General features: G+C 57.6%; 1 protein-coding gene across 3 annotated transcripts in view; it reads right to left on the minus strand.

The window, feature by feature from the left end:
- Positions 1 to 18,304, minus strand: part of NUP210 (nucleoporin 210) — a 102,329-nt gene that overhangs the window by 65,504 nt on the left and 18,521 nt on the right. For all 3 annotated transcript variants that reach the window (XM_067043350.1, XM_067043349.1, XM_059076727.2), the window contains exons 3-9: positions 17,357 to 17,488; positions 13,901 to 13,997; positions 10,988 to 11,138; positions 7,697 to 7,829; positions 2,839 to 2,997; positions 2,205 to 2,273; positions 185 to 291 (exon numbers count right to left, since the gene is read on the minus strand). In XM_067043350.1, coding sequence (XP_066899451.1) covers positions 185 to 291; positions 2,205 to 2,273; positions 2,839 to 2,997; positions 7,697 to 7,829; positions 10,988 to 11,138; positions 13,901 to 13,956 — 675 coding nt within the window. In that variant the 5' untranslated portion in view covers positions 13,957 to 13,997; positions 17,357 to 17,488. The remainder of the gene's footprint in view (positions 1 to 184; positions 292 to 2,204; positions 2,274 to 2,838; positions 2,998 to 7,696; positions 7,830 to 10,987; positions 11,139 to 13,900; positions 13,998 to 17,356; positions 17,489 to 18,304) is intronic.

Genomic DNA, 18,304 nt, shown 5'->3' on the forward strand with positions numbered 1-18,304 from the left:
GGCTCTTGAGACGCCCGAGGGGTCCCACGACAGTGTCTTCCAAGGACGCAGCAGCGCCGCTAGGAAGCACCCCAACTCAGCCTGCCTGCTCAGGTCCCCCTGTGTTTGGGGGCTGCTCATTGGGCAGCTGCTCCAGGAGATGCACCCCACCCCCCAACCCCGTCAGGCCCGAAGGGGGACTCACATCCGACAGGTAGACCTGGTTGCCAGACTTGTCAAGCACTTCGACGGTGATTTCATACAGGCGGCCGGTCTCGAGCACCCACCTGCCACCGGGGTGGACTGTGAAGCCTACAAGACAGGCAGGCGCAGAGCCTCAGCGCTGAGGCCACAGGGGCCTGTGGCGGAGGGAGAGGATGGCACCAGGCCTGGTCAGCACCGAGGCCCCAAGGCCGCTCCTCTGCACTCCTCCGGGGAGGAGCCAGCTGTGCGTGACGGTGACATCTAACGCCCATATCAGGCCTGAGCCCTCAGAACCTGAGCTGACTTCAGATGCACCAGGACCAAACATTCCCCACCGGCTGCTCCAGGGCCCATTCAAACTTGACCGTATCCACGGTGGCTCTGACCCACAGTGAGACGTCTACGCTCTGAGTCCATGGTGAGTCTGTGCTCTGAACCCACAGTAGGTCTACGGTCTGAGTGCACAGTAGGTCTACACCCTGAATCCATAGCGAGTCTACAGTCTGAATCCACAGAGTCTACACTCTGAACCCACAGTAGGTCTACACTCTGAGTCCATGGTGAGTCTGTGCTCTGAACCCACAGTAGGTCTACGGTCTGAGTGCACAGTAGGTCTACACCCTGAATCCATAGTGAATCTATACTCTGAATCCACAGAGTCTACCCCCTGAACCCACAGTAGGTCTACACTCTGAGCACTCAGTAGGTCTACACCCTGAATCCATAGTGAGTCTACAGTCTGAATCCATAGAGTCTACACCCTGAATACACCGTGAATCTATACTCTGAATCCAGAGTCTACCCCGAACCCACAGTAGGTCTACACTCTGAGCGCTCAGTAGGTCTGCACCCTGAATCCATAGTGAGTCTACAGTCTGAATCCACAGAGTCTACACCCTGAATACACCATGAATCTATACTCTGAATCCACAGAGTCTACCCCCTGAACCCACAGCAGGTCTACACTCTGAGCACTCAGTAGGTCTGCACCCTGAATCCATAGCGAGTCTACAGTCTGAATCCACAGAGTCTACCCCCTGAACCCACAGCAGGTCTACACTCTGAGCGCTCTCCCTGTGAGCCGGCCCTGCCCTCCCAGGCCTCCAGCTCTGTTCCCACACACGATGCCGCCAGCTGCTGGCTGACCCCCTGCAACGCCACGTGCTTCCCACCTCCACACCATCGCCTGAGCTGTGCCTCTGCCAGGATCACGAACCCGCACGAGAGCAGCTTCTGAGAAAACGTCTGCCTCGAGCACCATCTCCCAGAAGCCCTTCCGCTGCACTCACGTTTACTCACTCTTTACCACTGTCCTGTCACTCACCGTCTGTCTGCAGTGGTCTCTCTCTGCAAAACCAAGCACAAGGCCCCCACTTCCCTCCTCCAGACTCCAGTGCTGAGCCGATGGTGCTCCCAAGACACACAGGGCCGCCCCGCCCGAGGTCACTACATGTCAGCGTGGGCCTCACCCAGCAGCAGCCGCACTCAGCAGCCAACAGGAGGGCCAGGGCGCTGCTGGGAATCAGCCAACGGCTCTCTCACCCAAACCACCTCAGGGCGCCCAACAGGAGAGGCGGCTCGGGCCCAGGTAACACGTGCGTCCAGACATCTTTCCAGGGGTCGTCTCTACGCCAGCTCCTGGGCCCTGGCTGTGCCCGTCCGGCTCCTCCACGGCTGTGGACCCCTCCCCTCCTCTCTCGGCCTCAAGATGCCAAGGCATCTTCCGAGCGTCCATAGCCACGGTGAGGTCTGGGCAGAGCCCTGGTATAAAACCAGAAGACAGAGCCCTCCCCCACTCTACCCTACCCTCTTTCCCTCCTGCAGAGCTGGCCACCAGCCGACCTTGGTCTACCCTCTGCTTACTCTGTGCACAGACAGGGGAAGGGCAGCGGGGCACTGGCGTCCCGGGCCTCCCCGCTGGCAGAGCTGGCCAGAGTGAAGCATTTCCCGGGGGGCTGTTACTTTAATTTGACTTTTTAACTCCTGTAAAATCACAAACGACCCGGGATGCCCACACTCACCCAGGTACCCGGGTTCCACCACGTAGATGGTGCTATTGGGCAACCGGGAAGCGCCCTGCATGCGGATACCTGCATTCTGAATGAAGGAACAAATAAACCAGCTGGCAGGCGTTGGGCTTGGCTCCGGAGGCTTCGTTATCATCAACATCACGTGGGGAGAAGAGGGGATGGGAAGGTCCCGGCCCGAGGCCACACACGGCACAGGCCTCTTCTAGAATCAGCGGCCACAGGGCACTTCCTCCACTCCAAAAGGGGGCCCTCTGCAAGGACCCTGGAGACCAGCCGGGGCACGCAAAACAAGTTGGGGACACAGGACAAACCCACACGATGGTGCGGAAACAGCCTCGGCCAGGCCCCTCAGGTGAGACCAGAGAAGGTTCCGGAGGCGGGGATGGGGCTCCACTCCGGCCACCACCCCTCACCTCAAAACTTCTCCAGCAAGTCTCCCCAGAGGTGAGCGACTCCGCGCAGATGGGGTGCGATTTTGGTCCTTTCTGATTTTCAGAGCCTGAGGGAAAACGGGGCTATGTTTAGCCTCGCCAAGCTTTCAGGGAGAAAAGCGACTTGGCTTCCAAGCAGCGTATCTCCTGTGCGAGACACGCCGATGTGTGCGCGCCGCCCGGGAAAAGGATACTCCTGTGGCCAAGTACCAGGCTGCTCTGTCCCAGCTGCACCGCGGTCACCAACGATGTGTCCTGGGCCAGGACCGCCACGGGCCGGCCCGGGTCTCCCTCGGGGCCCCAGACGTTGTTCTGAAGCTGTAGCTCGTACTGATCCGAGGGCATTGAGAGCTCTGGCCACACCCAGAAACGAAGAAGAACGAAGAGGGGAGAGAGAGAGCAACGACAGGAAATGTTAAAAGTCAATGTCACCTCCCTCCCCCACCCCACTCCGGGGACCCTGCTGTCAGTACAGCTACTTGATTTCTTTTTTTTTTTTTGCTTAATTTTTTTCCAGTGCTTTAAATTTTAATATTATTCCCCATGGCTGTGGACACAGCTGACACTCTCCATGAATTTTCAGAGGCAATCACTTTTTTGTGGACGCCACGAGCAGCTTTTTTTTTTTTTTTTTAATTAAGCACAGCCTGTGACTCAAACCGCCAGTTGCTGGCAGGATACCAACATCAGCCCCTTTTCCGTTCATCACGGAAGCACGTGAACTCTGCTTCTGCATCCAGGGGCCCAGGGTGCGGCTCACTGGACCTCGGGGTCCTTTGGGGGTTTCCAAATAACCCACTCACTGTGCCTGCGTATGTGGCCCCGTTCCAGCCCTCTTGCCTGAGAGAGGGACGGGGACCACAGACAGCTTCCCTGCTCACCACCGGCTCCCAGGCAGGGGCTGCCATGGGAGGCACCCAGGACAAGGATCCTGGAGGAGTTTCAGCTAGAACATCCTTCAAAACTCCCAGGAATTCTGAAAGGGGGGCAACTTGCCCATCTCTTGTCCTAGGGTATCTGCTGTATGTTCCAACAAGTCGCCAAGAATTTGCCCTGGAACGGAGGGTTCTCAGAATGTGTTCCCTGGACCATCAGCCTCACCCGGGAAACTGCAAATAACTGGCCCCATGCCAGACCTACTGAACCAAACTCGGGGGATGGGAGAGGAGGGGTGTAGGTGGGGCAGCCAGCACTCCGCATTTGCACAGGCCCTGCAGGGGATTCTGACACTTGCTGGAACTGAAAAGCCCTTCCAGTCCACACAACCCACTTCCTGGTCTCTAATGGGGAAGCCCAGCCATGCTGGGCTGAGACTCTCGTAGACGGCGTACCCAGTGATCAGAACACAGCAGCAGTGCATCAAGAATACACGTCATAATAAAATCATAAGGTAACGCCACTGCTCACAGAGCAGCATTACTCGGTCCTGCTTCAGGAAGCAGTAGCGTCCTCCCTTGTTTAACATTCTGCAATGAAAAAGGCCCTTTTAGGAAATAAATAGACCGACTCCGGACGGATCTTGCAGCACATGGTGTAACCCTATTTACAAAGCCTGAAGGTGATGTTGTCTGGCGGACCCCTTCAACACCTCTTGAACTGCAGGACCTCACTACTTCTCAGAGGCACTGAACAAGGAAGCCTTTGTGGATGTGAAAGGTCCCCGTCTGTCCACAGGCAGAGGAGGGCTGCTCCTGGGGCCCCAATCCAGCCCTGCTATCACCCGCTGAGGGTGACAGGTCATCCTGTAGGCTGCCCTTCCGTGGCCAGGAGGCCCACGTTCTCCTAGGAGACCCGGTCTCTGACCCCTCCCGACCCTGGCTGACCCCTCCCGACCCTGGCTGACCCCCCAGACGTGCTTCTGATTGTCAGAACCCCCCACTCCCACCCCATGCAGGGTCCGGGGAGGACCGTGGAGCTCCGGGGGCGGCGGGTCCGAGCCCAGAATGACAAGGAGCCCACTGCCCTGCCTCCGAGCCCAGCCCATCAGGCAGCCCAGCGCATGCACTCGCTCTGGGAGGTCAAGGCTCAGGGTGCGATGGGTCCTTTACCAGCTGAGCCTCGGACGCAGGAACCCCTGTCCCACACCCGTCCTTTTTCCAACCTCAGCACAATTTACCCCAGTAATCTCCAGCACTCGCGCCACCCGAGCTCTTTTCAGACATCGACCCCCTCAGCCAGCTCGTCCTCCCCACATCTCGTTCTGTCTGATAGGTTGGTTACTGGGCCGGGCACATCTGCAACGCCAGCACCAGGCACCGAGCAGCAAGGAGAGAAGGCTGTGCCCCCTCCCCGTGCTGGGAACGCTGCCCATGGCCTCACAGACACCCCTTCTCCAGGCCCCTCTCTTCCCTCGCCTGGCCCACTGGCGGGGGTGCCTGCAGCTCATCACTGGAGCTGCAGGCGGGAGGAACCCGGGCCGCCCCCTGACCGCTGCAGCCCCCCAGCAGTGCCCACAGTACAGAGTAGGGGCTCCGTACACGGGCCCGAGAGAAAGGAAGCCACTGCTTAACAGCAGGCAGGCAGATGTCGGGAAATAAAAATAGGGAAGGCAAGAAGGAACATTACATTTTTAAGGAAGAAAGACTGAAAGAAAATATGAAGAACTAATCTGGGGTAACTGCCCTCTCACCCGGAATTCTCTGAACCTTCTGCGGGGTGCCGTGCAAGACAGGGGCTTTGCCAAAATTCATGTTCCCTGTAATGATGTCATCCCCTGACTCTCCTGTCTAACAGCCAGTTAAAAATGACAGTGATGTGAATTGTAGCTCAATTAAAAAAAAAAAAAAAAAAAAAAAACACACCCCATCAAAACAAACGGACAGTGAGCTTCCACCCGGATGTCTTGCGCTCGGTGGACCTTTGCAGGCTCCTCCCCCACCTGTTCCCCTAGAGCATCTGTCTGGAATCCACTCCAGCCCTGTGGCAACCCATACCATCAGTCACGGAGGTATGTTTATTTTTGGAAGCGTTTTCCATCTCATTACCACACAGCTGCAAGAGAGGCAGCTTAACTACTTCCTGCCCGGGGCTATCTTTCATGTGCTCCATATTCTTTGACTTCTACCGGAGGTCAGCGAGCAAACCCCCGAGTCCTCTGGGTGTCGTGGGATGTGCTGCCCATCTGGGCCATGCACCAAAGGGTAAGCTCTGAATCCCTCTTCATTAACTCCCCTCTAACCTCCCTGGTGGGGGCACAGCTCCCCGCCCCCCATCTGCCCTCCCACGGGGGCCAGCCGCCCTGCCCTGGGAGGACAGAAAGCCCTGCTCGCGCTCCTCTGGGGCCCAGGACCACCCGACCCTGCAGCAGTGATTCAGGCCAAGGACCCGACAGCTTTGTGACTATCAGGCGCTCTGTGCCTCGGTTTCTTCGTCCGTAAAACAGGGTATTAACGAAACCCGCCTCGCAGAGTTGCTGGGTCATAATGTGAAAAGCACAACGCCTAGGAAACTCTCATGACGGTCAGATGTTGCAGACTGTCTCCATCGGGCCACAGGGTGTCCGAGACAGTGCTCCGGTGGAGACGATATTTCTGAGAAGCCCCTGTGGGTGCCCTCCGGCCTTTCAACTTTGTCTGCGCTGCGTCTCCCGAGGACGCAGGGGCGGGGTCCTGAGAACTCCACCGCTGAGCCATCTCCCCTTTAAGAGTCTCAGAAAGCCACAGCCAGGTCCGTCCCTTTGCTTTCAGACTCTGCTTCCCTAAAGTCTGCGGCGAACGCCGGGCTCTGGCCAGGACCCCCAGCCCAGCTTCGTACACAGCCCGCCTGCATGTTGACAGGGGCAAGGGAGCCGGACGCCGCACGCCCAGCACGCGGAGACGCCTGGGGTCCCCAGTCTACTGCCCTTCAGCAGGGCACCCCGCGTGGGAGAGAACCGGGCCTCGGGGCAGGAGGGGCCTGTCCTCGGCTCGGAGGCCTCCCCAGGGCTGCAGCACCCTGCCACACAGTAATGACTGACCAGACCCACCGCCCTCAGACTTGCAGACCCAACTGCGGGCCAAGTCCAGGCTGCTTGGACGCCGAGGCATCTACACGCATCTTAACTGACGCCCTGTATTAACAGACAGAGCAGCCAGCCACCTGGGGGAAGCACCTGCCCAGACAGGCGTCCAAGCGCTCGGGCCTGGAACGGGACACTCTCGTACCCGAGATACTAGATGACCGGTGCTCCGACCAAGCAATGTGTGTAAGCTGAACAAAAAGATGAAAACGATGCTAATTCTTAGGAGGCTTGGTGCTGCATTAAGAACGCTCACCGCCGAAAGCGCATCACGTGTACACGGCACTGTAGAATCTCCAGAAACAGTCCACGTCCATTAATTCACTCCGCCCCCAGCACAGGCAGAAAGGCCCTGAGGGCTCCAAGGGAGAAACTGAGGCCCAAAAGGGAGCGGGGTCTCGCCAAGGCTGCCCTGCGGTCAGCGGCAGACCCGCTGGCAAAACCCAGCCCGACGTGAAGCTCACGGCTTCGGACACTCTGTAAACAAAGGGATATAAACCCAGAAAGATGGAATGCGGGGTCTCGAAGAGATAGGTATACACCTGTGTTCACAGCAGCACTATTTACAAGAGGTGGACGCAAACCGAGTGTCCATCAACGGCCGAGTGTCTAAAACGTGGTCCACGCAGACAATGGGATGCTATCTGGCCACACGCGAAGGAAGGAGATTCGGACACACCTGCTGCAACGCGGAGGGGCCCCGAGGACATTCTGCTCAGTGAGGTAAGCCAGTCACAGGCGGACAAACGCCACGTGACTCCCCTTACACGAGGCCCCGAGAACAGTCCGACTCCCGGGAACAGCGAGGACGGGGTGGCTGTCAGGCTCTGGGGAAGGCGGGTGGGGAGCCAGCGTTTAATGGGCACAGGGTTTCGGTTTGGGAAGGTGAGAAAATTCTGGCGACGGAGGGTGCTGACGGCTGCACACGATGGGAATGTAATCAATGTCACTAAAATTAACAACAGTTAAAATGGCAAATTTTGTGGTGTGCCGATTTCACCACGACAAAAAAGGGGAGCCGTTGCCACGAGGACCCGGCTGAGCTGTTGACCCACCTGTAATCTTTCCTTGCCTGATCTTCTGCACCTTGTAGCGGATGGACGTCCCCACCATGAGGTAGACGTCATAAGCTGGGTTCAGGAGGATGTTCTCCAAAATCAGCAGCCTGACCTCCGCGGGGCGGACGTTCTTAGCGTGAGGAAGAGAGAAAAGGTGAGGTGAGCCCGGAGCAGGAGTCAGCGTGAGCAAGAGAAAGGGTCTTTAGGACTTTTCAGTCTGTTCCTGTGGGCACGGGGAGGTTAGGGTGAGAACAGAAGGCGGCACCTTTGGACACCCCAGAACCCCAGGGGAGCCCTGTGGTACAGCAGGCAGCCATTTAGAGGTCATTGCCAAAGTATACCGAGCCAGGAGTGAGGGCTATGGAGACAGAGGCCACCAGGGGCCCAGGGGCTCCACCACGAAAGCCCCAAAGGCCCGTGCTGGGGGCCGTACTCCTGCGTCCCACAGGACCGTGACGATTGGAGAGCCTATTCTTGACGGGACCCCACCCCTAGGGCGCTGCACAGACAGCACACCGACACGCGCCGGGCTTTCTGAGAAAGAGGCTTATCTGCCTGCCCAGGGGGTCCCACGGAGGGCTCTCAGGAACGGGGGCGGGGAGGGCACCGTCACAGCCCCTCTCCTCACGTGGGCGCGCCTGTTTCTTACAGAAAGGACTATATACCACCCCACTCTGGTGCCCTGACTCTGGCAGCTGCTGCCAGAGAACGTGTCTCCATGCCCGTGTCTGGTGCCCAGCCGTGGGCTCTTGGGTCCCGCAGGACCGGAACCAACGGAGAAAGAGTTCTTAATCAGCTACCGGCCCCAGAGCACAGCAGAGAAACCCGATCTTTCTGGAAAGAGGCCCATGCGCTAATCATCGCGGCTGCACCTGAGGGGCGGCTTCTGGTTAAACACACATCTAAGGGCTGACAGTAAACCCTTCCTGGGGCCTTGGGGGTTGGGGGGGACACACCTTCATGCCCTCCCTTTGCCCCACTCCACAGCACCGGCATCTCTAGGAGAGGGGCGCTTATATGTGTCTAGGACCCCAGCTCTTACACCTGGTGCCCTGGGTTTTGCGGCTGCCGCCCAGGGGATGCCCCTGGATCCCCTGGCCCTGGGGGCCCTTGGGCCCCACAGGACGGTCAATCAGAGACAGTGCTTGGGCTACAACCCCCGACACTGCATACACAGCTGACTGACACCCCTTCCCAGCCATTAGGTGAAGAGGCCTACCTGCTGGAAAGAGGCTTTGGCCTGGAGGGCAGGCTTCAGGGTTGTCACATTGTAGGGTCTACAGAGGGGCTCTCGGGGAACGTAGGCTGGGGACACTATCTTGGTACCCCCCCATTGCCTCACTACAGCTCATGGCATCTCCCAGAAAGGAGCCTGCACCCTCGTCTGGAGCCCCGATTCCTGTGACTGCCGTCCAGGAGACACCTCCAGATCCCCTGGCTCTCGGGGCCACGGAGGCTCTGCTCGCAAGCCCAGAGGACTGTACATATGTGTGTCCTTTAAAAGCTGTTGTCTGGGGACTTGCCTGGTGGTCCAGTGGTAGAGAATCCACCTTCCAATGCAGGGGACGCGGGTTCGATCCCTGCTCGGGGAACTAAGATCCCACGTGCCGTGTGGGGCACCTAAGCCCGTGCGCCTCAACTAGAGAGCCCGTGTGCCCAAAGTACAGTGATCTGGAATCCACGCGCCACAACTAGAGAAGAGAAAACCCGCACGCCACAACGAGAGAGAAGCCTGTGCGCTGCAACTAAGACCCGACGTGGCCCCAAAATAAATAATAAGTTAAAATCCAAAAAAAAAAAAAAAAAAATTAATTAGAAATTTTAAAAAGCTGTTTGTTGTCTGAGGGTCTGGCTTCTAACCAGTCTGGATGTGGATCTAGGTGCTGACTGAGATCCTCCCCTTCGGGACAGAGAAAGACAAATAACATATGGTCTCACTTACACGTGGAATCTAAAAAACACAACAAAACACCCAAGCTCACAGACACAGAGAACAGATTAGTGGATGGCAAAAAGGGGGTGGGCTAAATGGGTGAAGAGGGTCAAAAAGTACCAACTTCCAGCTACAAAATAAATAAGCCCTGGGATGTCCTGTATAGCGTGGGAACTATAATTAACGATACCGTATTGCATACTTGAAAGTTGCTAACAGCATAGACCTTAAAAGTTGCCATCACAAGAAAAATATACTCTGTAACTACATAGAGTGACAAATGTTAACTAGACATGTTATGAACATTTTGCAATGTATACAAATATCGAATTGTTATGCTGTACACCTGAAACTACTATAATGTTGTATGTCAGCTATACCTCAATAGGAAAAACCAATAAGTTAAATAATATCTTCGATACATTAAAAAGAAAAAACCACCACACAGAGCACCCACCTTGGGCCGGGCTCTGAGGCGGGTGCTTTCCACAGGCAGGACAAGGCCACCTTTGCAGCTCAGCGGGGGCCCGGTCCCAGTCCAGCTCTGTGCCCCCATGGGGCCCAGGACACAAGGAGACAAACTCCCCAAATACTGATTGCAATCCCAGACACGCTGCAGGACTGCCCCGCACGTGGCTGCCTCGTGTCTCCAAAACCCTCCAGGATTCCCAAACTACGGTTAAACCACCGAAGAGAGTGAATTCTCATCTGTCACTTTAGAAATTAATCAGCAGATGTACCGCAAAGTTCCTGCTTGGGCTCCAGGAACCAGGCAAACAAGAGGAAGACCCCAGGTCTGCAGCTCAAAAGGAGGCCCAGGCAGGGCAGACCTGAGCCCACAAGAAGAAGCGTGAGGCCTCGGCCAAACCCACTTCTCGCTGTCCTTTCTGCCCCTGACCCACTTCCACTCCCAAAACGGGGCTTTGATGGAGAAGCAGGTGCGGGTGAGGCCAGACAATGGTGTGGGGGGGGGGGGGGGGGTCCGGGGTCCGAGCCCTCCACATGCGGGACCAGGCAACCAGTGTCAGGGCTCCAGGTGCGGCACCGGGTGAAATGGCTGGCGGACCCCGGGAGTTCCACAGGCTCGGCTGTGTCTCTACAGCAGGACAGGGGAGCTCACTGAGGATAAGCTAGTTGATGCCAGCCCCAATGCTCCTGGACCTCCCTGGAAATCGAGGAGAGAAGGTGCCTTGTGACTGTAGAGGTGGCAGCTCTGGTGCCCCGGCCCCCTGTGCCTAAGCCGTGACTCACACCAGACACCGTTCCCGTCGGGCATCTCCCCTGTGCTACTACCTACGTGAGGGAACCAGTCGTCCAGACCCCGCCCCGGAGCGCAGGTGCCCGCCTGCGCCCACCTTGTACACGGCCTCCTGGATGCGTGCCTTCAGCTTGGAGCTCCCCGTCTTCATCCCGGACACCAAGATGGTGTCCCCCTGCTTGGCCGCCTTCTCCATCTCTGAGATGTAGGAGGGAGGGATGTACGTGGACTCCAAAAAAGTCAGGATGCTGGAAAAGGAACGTGCGGTCAGACCTGATGCGTGGAACCCAGGAACCTCACATGCTCGCTCTCCGTAGCTCCCCTGCGTGGCGCCAGACCCCGTGTAAGTGGTGCTGACCTAGTCGGTGCTGCCTAGAAACCTGTCCCTGGAATGTCCTGCATCGGAATGGCCAACGTCCCTGTGAAACCTGCAGGCTCTCGGCCCCGGCCCGGCCCTTGGTCTGCACGAAGCCTGGGGGTCTGCATTTTATAAAAATCCCAACGTGGTGATGATAAAAGGCAGGCACTGAAATTTGAAGACCGCCCGCTTAGTCGAAATGTTTTGGTGTCACAGACGTGAAAGGTGAGGCTCACGGAAGCTGAGAGTAGGCCCGGGAGCACAGGCCCAGCCAGGGCTCTCCAGGGCTCCCCACGTGTCCCAGGCCCCTTCCTTGGCCAGCTCCTGCATCTGGGAAGTGGTTCGATGACCACGCCCTCAAGGGCTCGGAATAGGGGATACACCGAATCCTACCTTCCCCGGGGTTAGGCTGTGGGGAGCAGGGAGGGAGAATTCGGGATGGGGGGAACCCCCAGAGCACAGGCTGGTGAGCGGGGCCAGCCTGAGTCTCTCCCTGGCAGCCCGCGATTTACAGATAAGCCCCCCTGGAATCCCGAATGAGAGCAGTCAGTGGGACACGCTTTCATTCTCCCCAAGATCTGTCGGGCGGTATACTACTACTCAGCGATTTGTTTCCTTGTCCAGTTTTACGAGGTGTCACACACTGAATTCAATGAAAATCCAGGACACTCTGGTTCCGGCACCCCTTAGCACCTTGGACTTCGGTCAGCATTCGACTTACATACCGGGTGCTTGGAAGCTCCGGGGGCCATCAGGGCAGGAAACAAGCCCGGTGGCGCGAAGCGGGACAGGCAACCGGCACCCCCTGAACATCTAGTATGTGCCGGGCCCGGAGAGGGGCTCTCACCGCCGTCAACGTGCTCGCCCACCCTGCCACCCTCAGAGGTGGGCACGGTGACACCTCCATCTGCTGCAGGGGGAAGCTGGTGCTCAGGTGGTCACAGTCCTTGATGACGGCCACAGGCAGGACATCACAAGGCCAGGACCAGAAGGCAGGTCTCTTGGACCTAAAGCCCACGTTCCTGGCTTACTGAGACCCCAGAAATTCCAGAGCTCAACCAGAGACAGAGACCGACAGCCCGGCCCCCAAAGAGCTCTGACCCAAGAGGGCAAGCCGGCTTGCACAGCCTCAGGGCATGCGGGTGCCGCCGTGGAAATGGCCGTGAGCTGGGCCTGGGTGTGGCCTGGAACCCTGAGCTGGACTGCTGAAGGTGCAAACCAAAGGCCAGACTTGTAACTCCCCACAAAATACTTCTCAACTGCAAGGGAGTAAGAAAGTGACTTCAGAGCAGGGCACCTGGCAGACCCCACCCTATCCAAGTGATGACAGCCAACAAAATCACAATACGACACGAGAATACGGAATCTCGCCTCTGTGATGGTCCTGCAAACATGCAGAACTCTGGGTCTAATCAGGAGGAACGTCAGATAAACCCGAAACGGGGGAGGGTCTGTAAAATAACCGGACTACAGTCTTCAAGAGTGCAACGTCCCAGAAGCTGAAGAAGGACCGAGAAACACTTCCATGCCGACGGGGACTAGGAGAGACAGGGCAACACGCGGCAGGCGACCCTGAGGGGCATGTTCTGCTACAAAGGATACAACCGGGATAAACTGGCAAAACTGGAACAAGGTCTGGTGACTGCAGACGTCAGGGTTAATTCCCTAGTTGTGATGTCTGTCTCCTCGATGTGCAGGAAGACGTCCTCAGAGGTAGTAAATATGCACATTAAAATAATTGGGGGTTACGGGCACCAGGGTGGCAGCTTGTCCTCAGATGGTTCGGGGAATCCACTTTCTGTACCACACTTGCAACTTTTCTGTAGGCTAAAAATTGCTGCAGAGTTTTTAAAAAAATAAGTCTTCCTCCCCCAAAAAGGGACTATGCTCTAACAGTTTTATAATACAGCATGAGGCAATGCAGCATAGCAGGGGAGCACTGGCCAGCAGAACCTTCTGTGATGGAAATGCTCCACGTCTGCCCTGTCTACTGTGTGGTAACACCAGCCACACAGCTAACGAGCCCTTGACATGCGGCCAGTGCATCAAGGACCTGAATTTTCCACTGCACCTAGTTTAAATTTAAACAGCCAGGATAGGGTTCATGGCTACCACGCTGCACTGTGAGAATCTACGGACATCTGGGTTCAAGTTCTAGCTCCGCCCCTTACCACCCCAAGGCACGTGGACAGTGGTACGGAAGCCACACGGCTGTTGGGGGGACTGGCTGAGTCAAGATGGGTAACGAGTCCGTCTCACAAGGAGTCTGCCTGCAGGCCCACCTCCACCCCCCGTGCTGGGGAAGGTAGCCTCCTGCGCCTGGGAGAGGTCACTGCAGGAAGGTCACCCCAGGCGGAACTGTCTCCCCGTTAGCTCACCCCCAGTGGGGCCGCACCCCACCCCTCGCCTGCGCCCCGGGACAGCCCCCACTGTCTGGGACAAGCTTTCTCTTGTGCAGCTGGGCAGCCCAGCCTCCTCGACAATGTCCCACAGAACACACGCCCATGGGCTGCACAAGCAGCAAGATTCCCGCACAACCGTGAGAGCCGAGGGGGATGGACGGGGATGATGATGATGATGGAAGCCCCCAGCCCACACGGAGCCAAGCGACAACCCCCTTTCCGCCTCCCTTCCAAGGCAGGCGCCTCTTACCGGAGCGCGTTGTGGGTGTCTGAGTACCCGTCGGCCTCTGTGTCCTTTACGATCATCCAGTCAAAGACCAGCCCGGCCAGGGTGCTGAACGTGTTTCCTGTAGGAACAGGAGGAGAGAGGCGCACCCGAGTTAACCCCGGGGCCAGGGGGAGGGGAGACGCACCAGCCCCTGCAGAGCAGGTGGCACTGCCTGCAGCCTCGGGCCTCCAATCGGCAGGGAGGGAGGGAGGGGCAACGAGGCTAAAAGGATCAGGGTCACGTGACTGTGAGGGCTAAGCCGCGTGAGCGAGCCCTGGCCTCTGGGGGGAACCGTGTCCTTCCCGCTGTACCTCCTGCCCACGCGCACCCAGCACCCCTCCCGTCGGTAAGTGCCTGATAGTTTAGACGGTGGTTCCTGGGGCTGTCACTCACTCCGCCCTCACCACCCCCCTGTGCTGGGAAGGGAAGCCAGGCCATCTGCTTTCATGTGCCAGTCCTTGTCCCTTGGCCGAGACGCTGAGACCCCGAGTCCCGGGCGGAGGAGCTGGGTGCTCGCACAGCTGGCCTCGGCTCTGAAGCCCTGGCTGCCGCCCGCGTGCCTCGGACCAGACGCCAGAACACGTGGAGCCTGGCACGTGACTGGGCGACCATTCCTGGAGGAGCTGGGCTCAGGGTGGGTCTGAAACACTCCGTAAACACCTTCTCAGCGTAAGTGCCACACCTGGTTCTACGCAGACACCCGGGAACAGGGCGGGAGATGAAAACTGGGGGCTCATCAAAGGCCTGATCTGCTGGGAACTGTGGTTTGCTCTTTCCCCAGGTGATGTTGATTTTACGTTTTTTAATTGGCTCCCATCATCTCAAGTTAAGAAATGCAGTATACTATATCCACCTTCCAAGTTCAGAAGTCTGAAGACCCAGCTGCCTGGGCCCTGCTCCCTCTGGTGACCAGAGGCTGCCTCAGCCTCTCCAGCTGGTTTGTCCCACTCCCCACCACACCCACCACACCCTGTCGCCCACACCCACTCCACCTCCACCTCCATCATCTACCTGCCTGCCTGGCCAGCCCCCAAAACAGAGCATCTGGGGCCTAGGAAAGCTCTTTCTTCGGCGCAAAGGGCAGAGCAATTAGAGTCAGGCCCCACCCCCACCTCTGAGGTCTCAGGGCCGTTAAGAAGATCGAAAGAAAGTGTCCCCAGCAAGGTGCCTGGGGGGGCGGGGGGGGTGCCAGCCAGCTCAGGGGCCAGTACGGTTCACCACGGCCTTCTGAGGACGAGGAGACCGAGGCTGGGGGAGGCCTCCTTGGGTCTGTTAACCTGGAAAATGGAGACAGGAAACCCTGTGTTCATCCATTTCAGTGGTTACGCTTGGAGCTCTGTTTTTCAGAGTCAGAATCCCTGCATCTCTGTCATGTTAGGATGTGATGTGAGGAATGAATGTGGGATCATCCCGGGAGCAGAAAGCATCCTTGGGCTTCCAGAAGTTTCACCCACATGGGCAGGTGCGTGTGCAGGACCAGCTGCCTAATTTGCGGGGCTCTATGCAAAGGAGAACCTGTGGCTCCTCGTCCCAAAGGCAGGGGGGGGCACCAGGAGGAGGCAAGTCAGACTTCGGAGAGTCAGAAAGGGACAGAGAAAGCCCCAGGCAAGGGTCTGGCTGAGGGGGTGCTCCCTTGGGCGGGTAGGGATACTCTAGGGTGAGTGCAGGCCCTCAGAGGTACCCAGAGGCCATGGCCTGCAATTTGGAGTACACACGGATGTGCCGGTTACAGGGGTCCCCTCATGCCAGCCGCTGGACCTAACACACTGAGTCAGGCATCTCTCCTTCCCACCCTGCTGACCCCAACGCTAAGCCTCTGCAGCCTGTGCGCGGATATGCTAGGAAACCAGAAGAGCGTGGGTGAGAGGCTCACTCCGGCCAAAATGCAGCCTCCAGGACGGACGTACCCTGGGACAGGGATGGCCTCTGCCACGCTCCACCCCGACTTACCCTGGGGACATGCGCCTATCCCAGGCCCCCGCTGGGGATGGAAGGTGGCCGTCGTCACAGGACAAGGATGGGGAGGGAGAGGACAGGCAGGACCCAGGACACCAGGAGACAGGGCACAGGTGGCCAAGAACCCAGCCCAGGAGACAGGGAGGTGGCAGGGAAGCAGGATCTCAAATCACTGAGGCTCCAAGTCCCATCAGACCCCACTCACAAAACACGAGTACAGGGCTTCCCTGGTGGCGCAGTGGGTGAGAATCTGCCTGCTAATGCAGGGGACACGGGTTCGAGCCCTAGTCTGGGAAGATCCCACGTGCCGCGGAGCAACTGGGTCCATGAGCCACAACTACTGAGCCTGCGCGTCCGGAGCCTGTGCTCCGCAACAAGAGAGGCCGCGACAGTGAGAGGCCCGCGCACCGCGACGAAGAGTGGCCCCCGCTCGCCGCAACTAGAGAAAGCCCTCGCGCAGAAACGAAGACTCAACACAGCCAAAATAAATAAATTAATTAATAAACTCCTACCCCAACATCTTCAAAAAAAAAAAAAACCACGAGTACAAAAATAAATTTATTAAAATTTCAAGACGGCAACAGTGGAGCGTTAAACCAAGCCCGGGGACCTGTGGAGCACGAGGCCCTGTGTGAAGCTGGCCCTGACGTCTGGGTGACAAAATAAAACCACAGGAGATAGCATGTGACCTGGCTACAACTCCCCAGAGTGGACACAGAGCAAGGGCACCTTCCAGGAAAACAGGCTCCAAGACCCACACATTCAGCAGGAATCTGCAGGCTTGGGGGTAGGGGCGGTTCAAGAAGCTTCTGCCTAGAGATTTGCCTTGTCTGTTTGAAAGGCAGCTATTACGTACTCCTGAAACTAACACAACACTGTTAATCAAATATACTCCACCTCCAGACAAGGTGAGTCCTGGCTTGGACTTGAAGTTTTAGAAGATCCTTCGTCTGGAAGATGCCTTTTGCCTGACCTACTTTCTTCAACAAGAACCTTAACCTACAAATTTTCCCTTTGCTCCTTGACCAAGAGGTCAGGCTACAGCCAAGACAGTCTGCCAACCAGCAGAACAGACCTTCTACAAAGAATCCCAGCCCAGAACAAGCCAACGTTCTGCTACGAAGTGAAGGATGGTACGTGGGGCAGGCAGCACAGACGTGCTCTCTTGCACACCCACACACGCGCGCGCGCACGCGTAGGCTGCAGTCTGGATCAGGCAGCCAGCCCCAGACCCCAGAGCCTCTGTTGTTCACAGCAGTGACCCCGTGAGCCCCTCCCAGCTGTGCACAGGCACGGAGCTGGCCTCAGGCCCTGTGGAGAAGTGGCCGTGGCCTCGCTGCCACCGTGAGCGTGGCGTCCACTTAGAGGTGGTCCTGACCTCTTCCACGTTGCCCCCCCTGGCCGGAGCAGCCCGCCCTGGGGGAGAGTGGGCCGCACACAAGGAGAGGAAGAAAAGAGAGCCCGCCAGGCCAGTGGCCTCACCTTCCGAGTCCAGGGCCTGGATCTTAAGCTCCAGCGGGGAGTCCTCCAGGTAGAGCTCGCGGGTGGTGGAGACGATCTGAATGCCGTGGATGAGGTCCACGATGGCGTCGCAGCGCAGGACCTGGCCGGTGGCTGCAGGGGCGGGAACACAGGGTCAGCCGGAGGGCGGCCACCCCGCCTCCAGCGCCTCATAGGTTGGGTGGTCTTATTCTTTGGCAAAGACAAGGGAAACCAACAATCCCCCCCCAAAAAACGGGGCTGGAAGAACCGAGTCGACCCTCAGGAGCTCCACGAGGCCCGAGAGTCAGCACAGACGTCCAGGAAGTAAGGGCCTTCCAGACACTTTCATTGCCCATCTTGTACTTTTCCACCGCGAGCGCCAGCGTTTAACGCCGTGTGCAAAACACTCTTCCTAGAATTCCTAGTTTTGTTCAGAGTGTAACCACTGAGCTAAACGACAAGGGTTCTGGTATAACTTAGCATCCGAAAGGACGATGCTGTTCTGAACGCCTGTCTCTAGCCTGAGATTAGCAATTACACCCGGAATTGGTGCGTGTGTGTGTGTCTGTGTTTACGCTGCAGTTTTTGCGTAAGACTATCAACTACACTATAGTATAAGAAGTGTGCACGTCTACGCGGACTTTTTACTTGCTCCATCAATAAGACACATAAATGGCATTACCTGGAGAATCCTCCAATGTAAAAAATAACAGCTTGTGGGGGCTTCCCTGGCGGCGCAGCGGTTGAGAGTCCGCCTGCCGATGCAGGGGACGCGGGTTCGTGCCCCAGTCCGGGAGGATCCCACGTGCCGCGGAGCGGCTGGGCCCGTGAGCCATGGCCGCTGAGCCTGGGCGTCCGGAGCCTGTGCTCCGCAACGGGAGAGGCCACAGCAGGGAGAGGCCCGCGTACCGCAAAAAAAAAAAAAAAAAAAAAAAGCTTGTGACACAA

Source organism: Kogia breviceps, chromosome 10, assembly GCF_026419965.1.
Source record: "Kogia breviceps isolate mKogBre1 chromosome 10, mKogBre1 haplotype 1, whole genome shotgun sequence".
NCBI classification, from domain to species: domain Eukaryota; kingdom Metazoa; phylum Chordata; class Mammalia; order Artiodactyla; family Physeteridae; genus Kogia; species Kogia breviceps.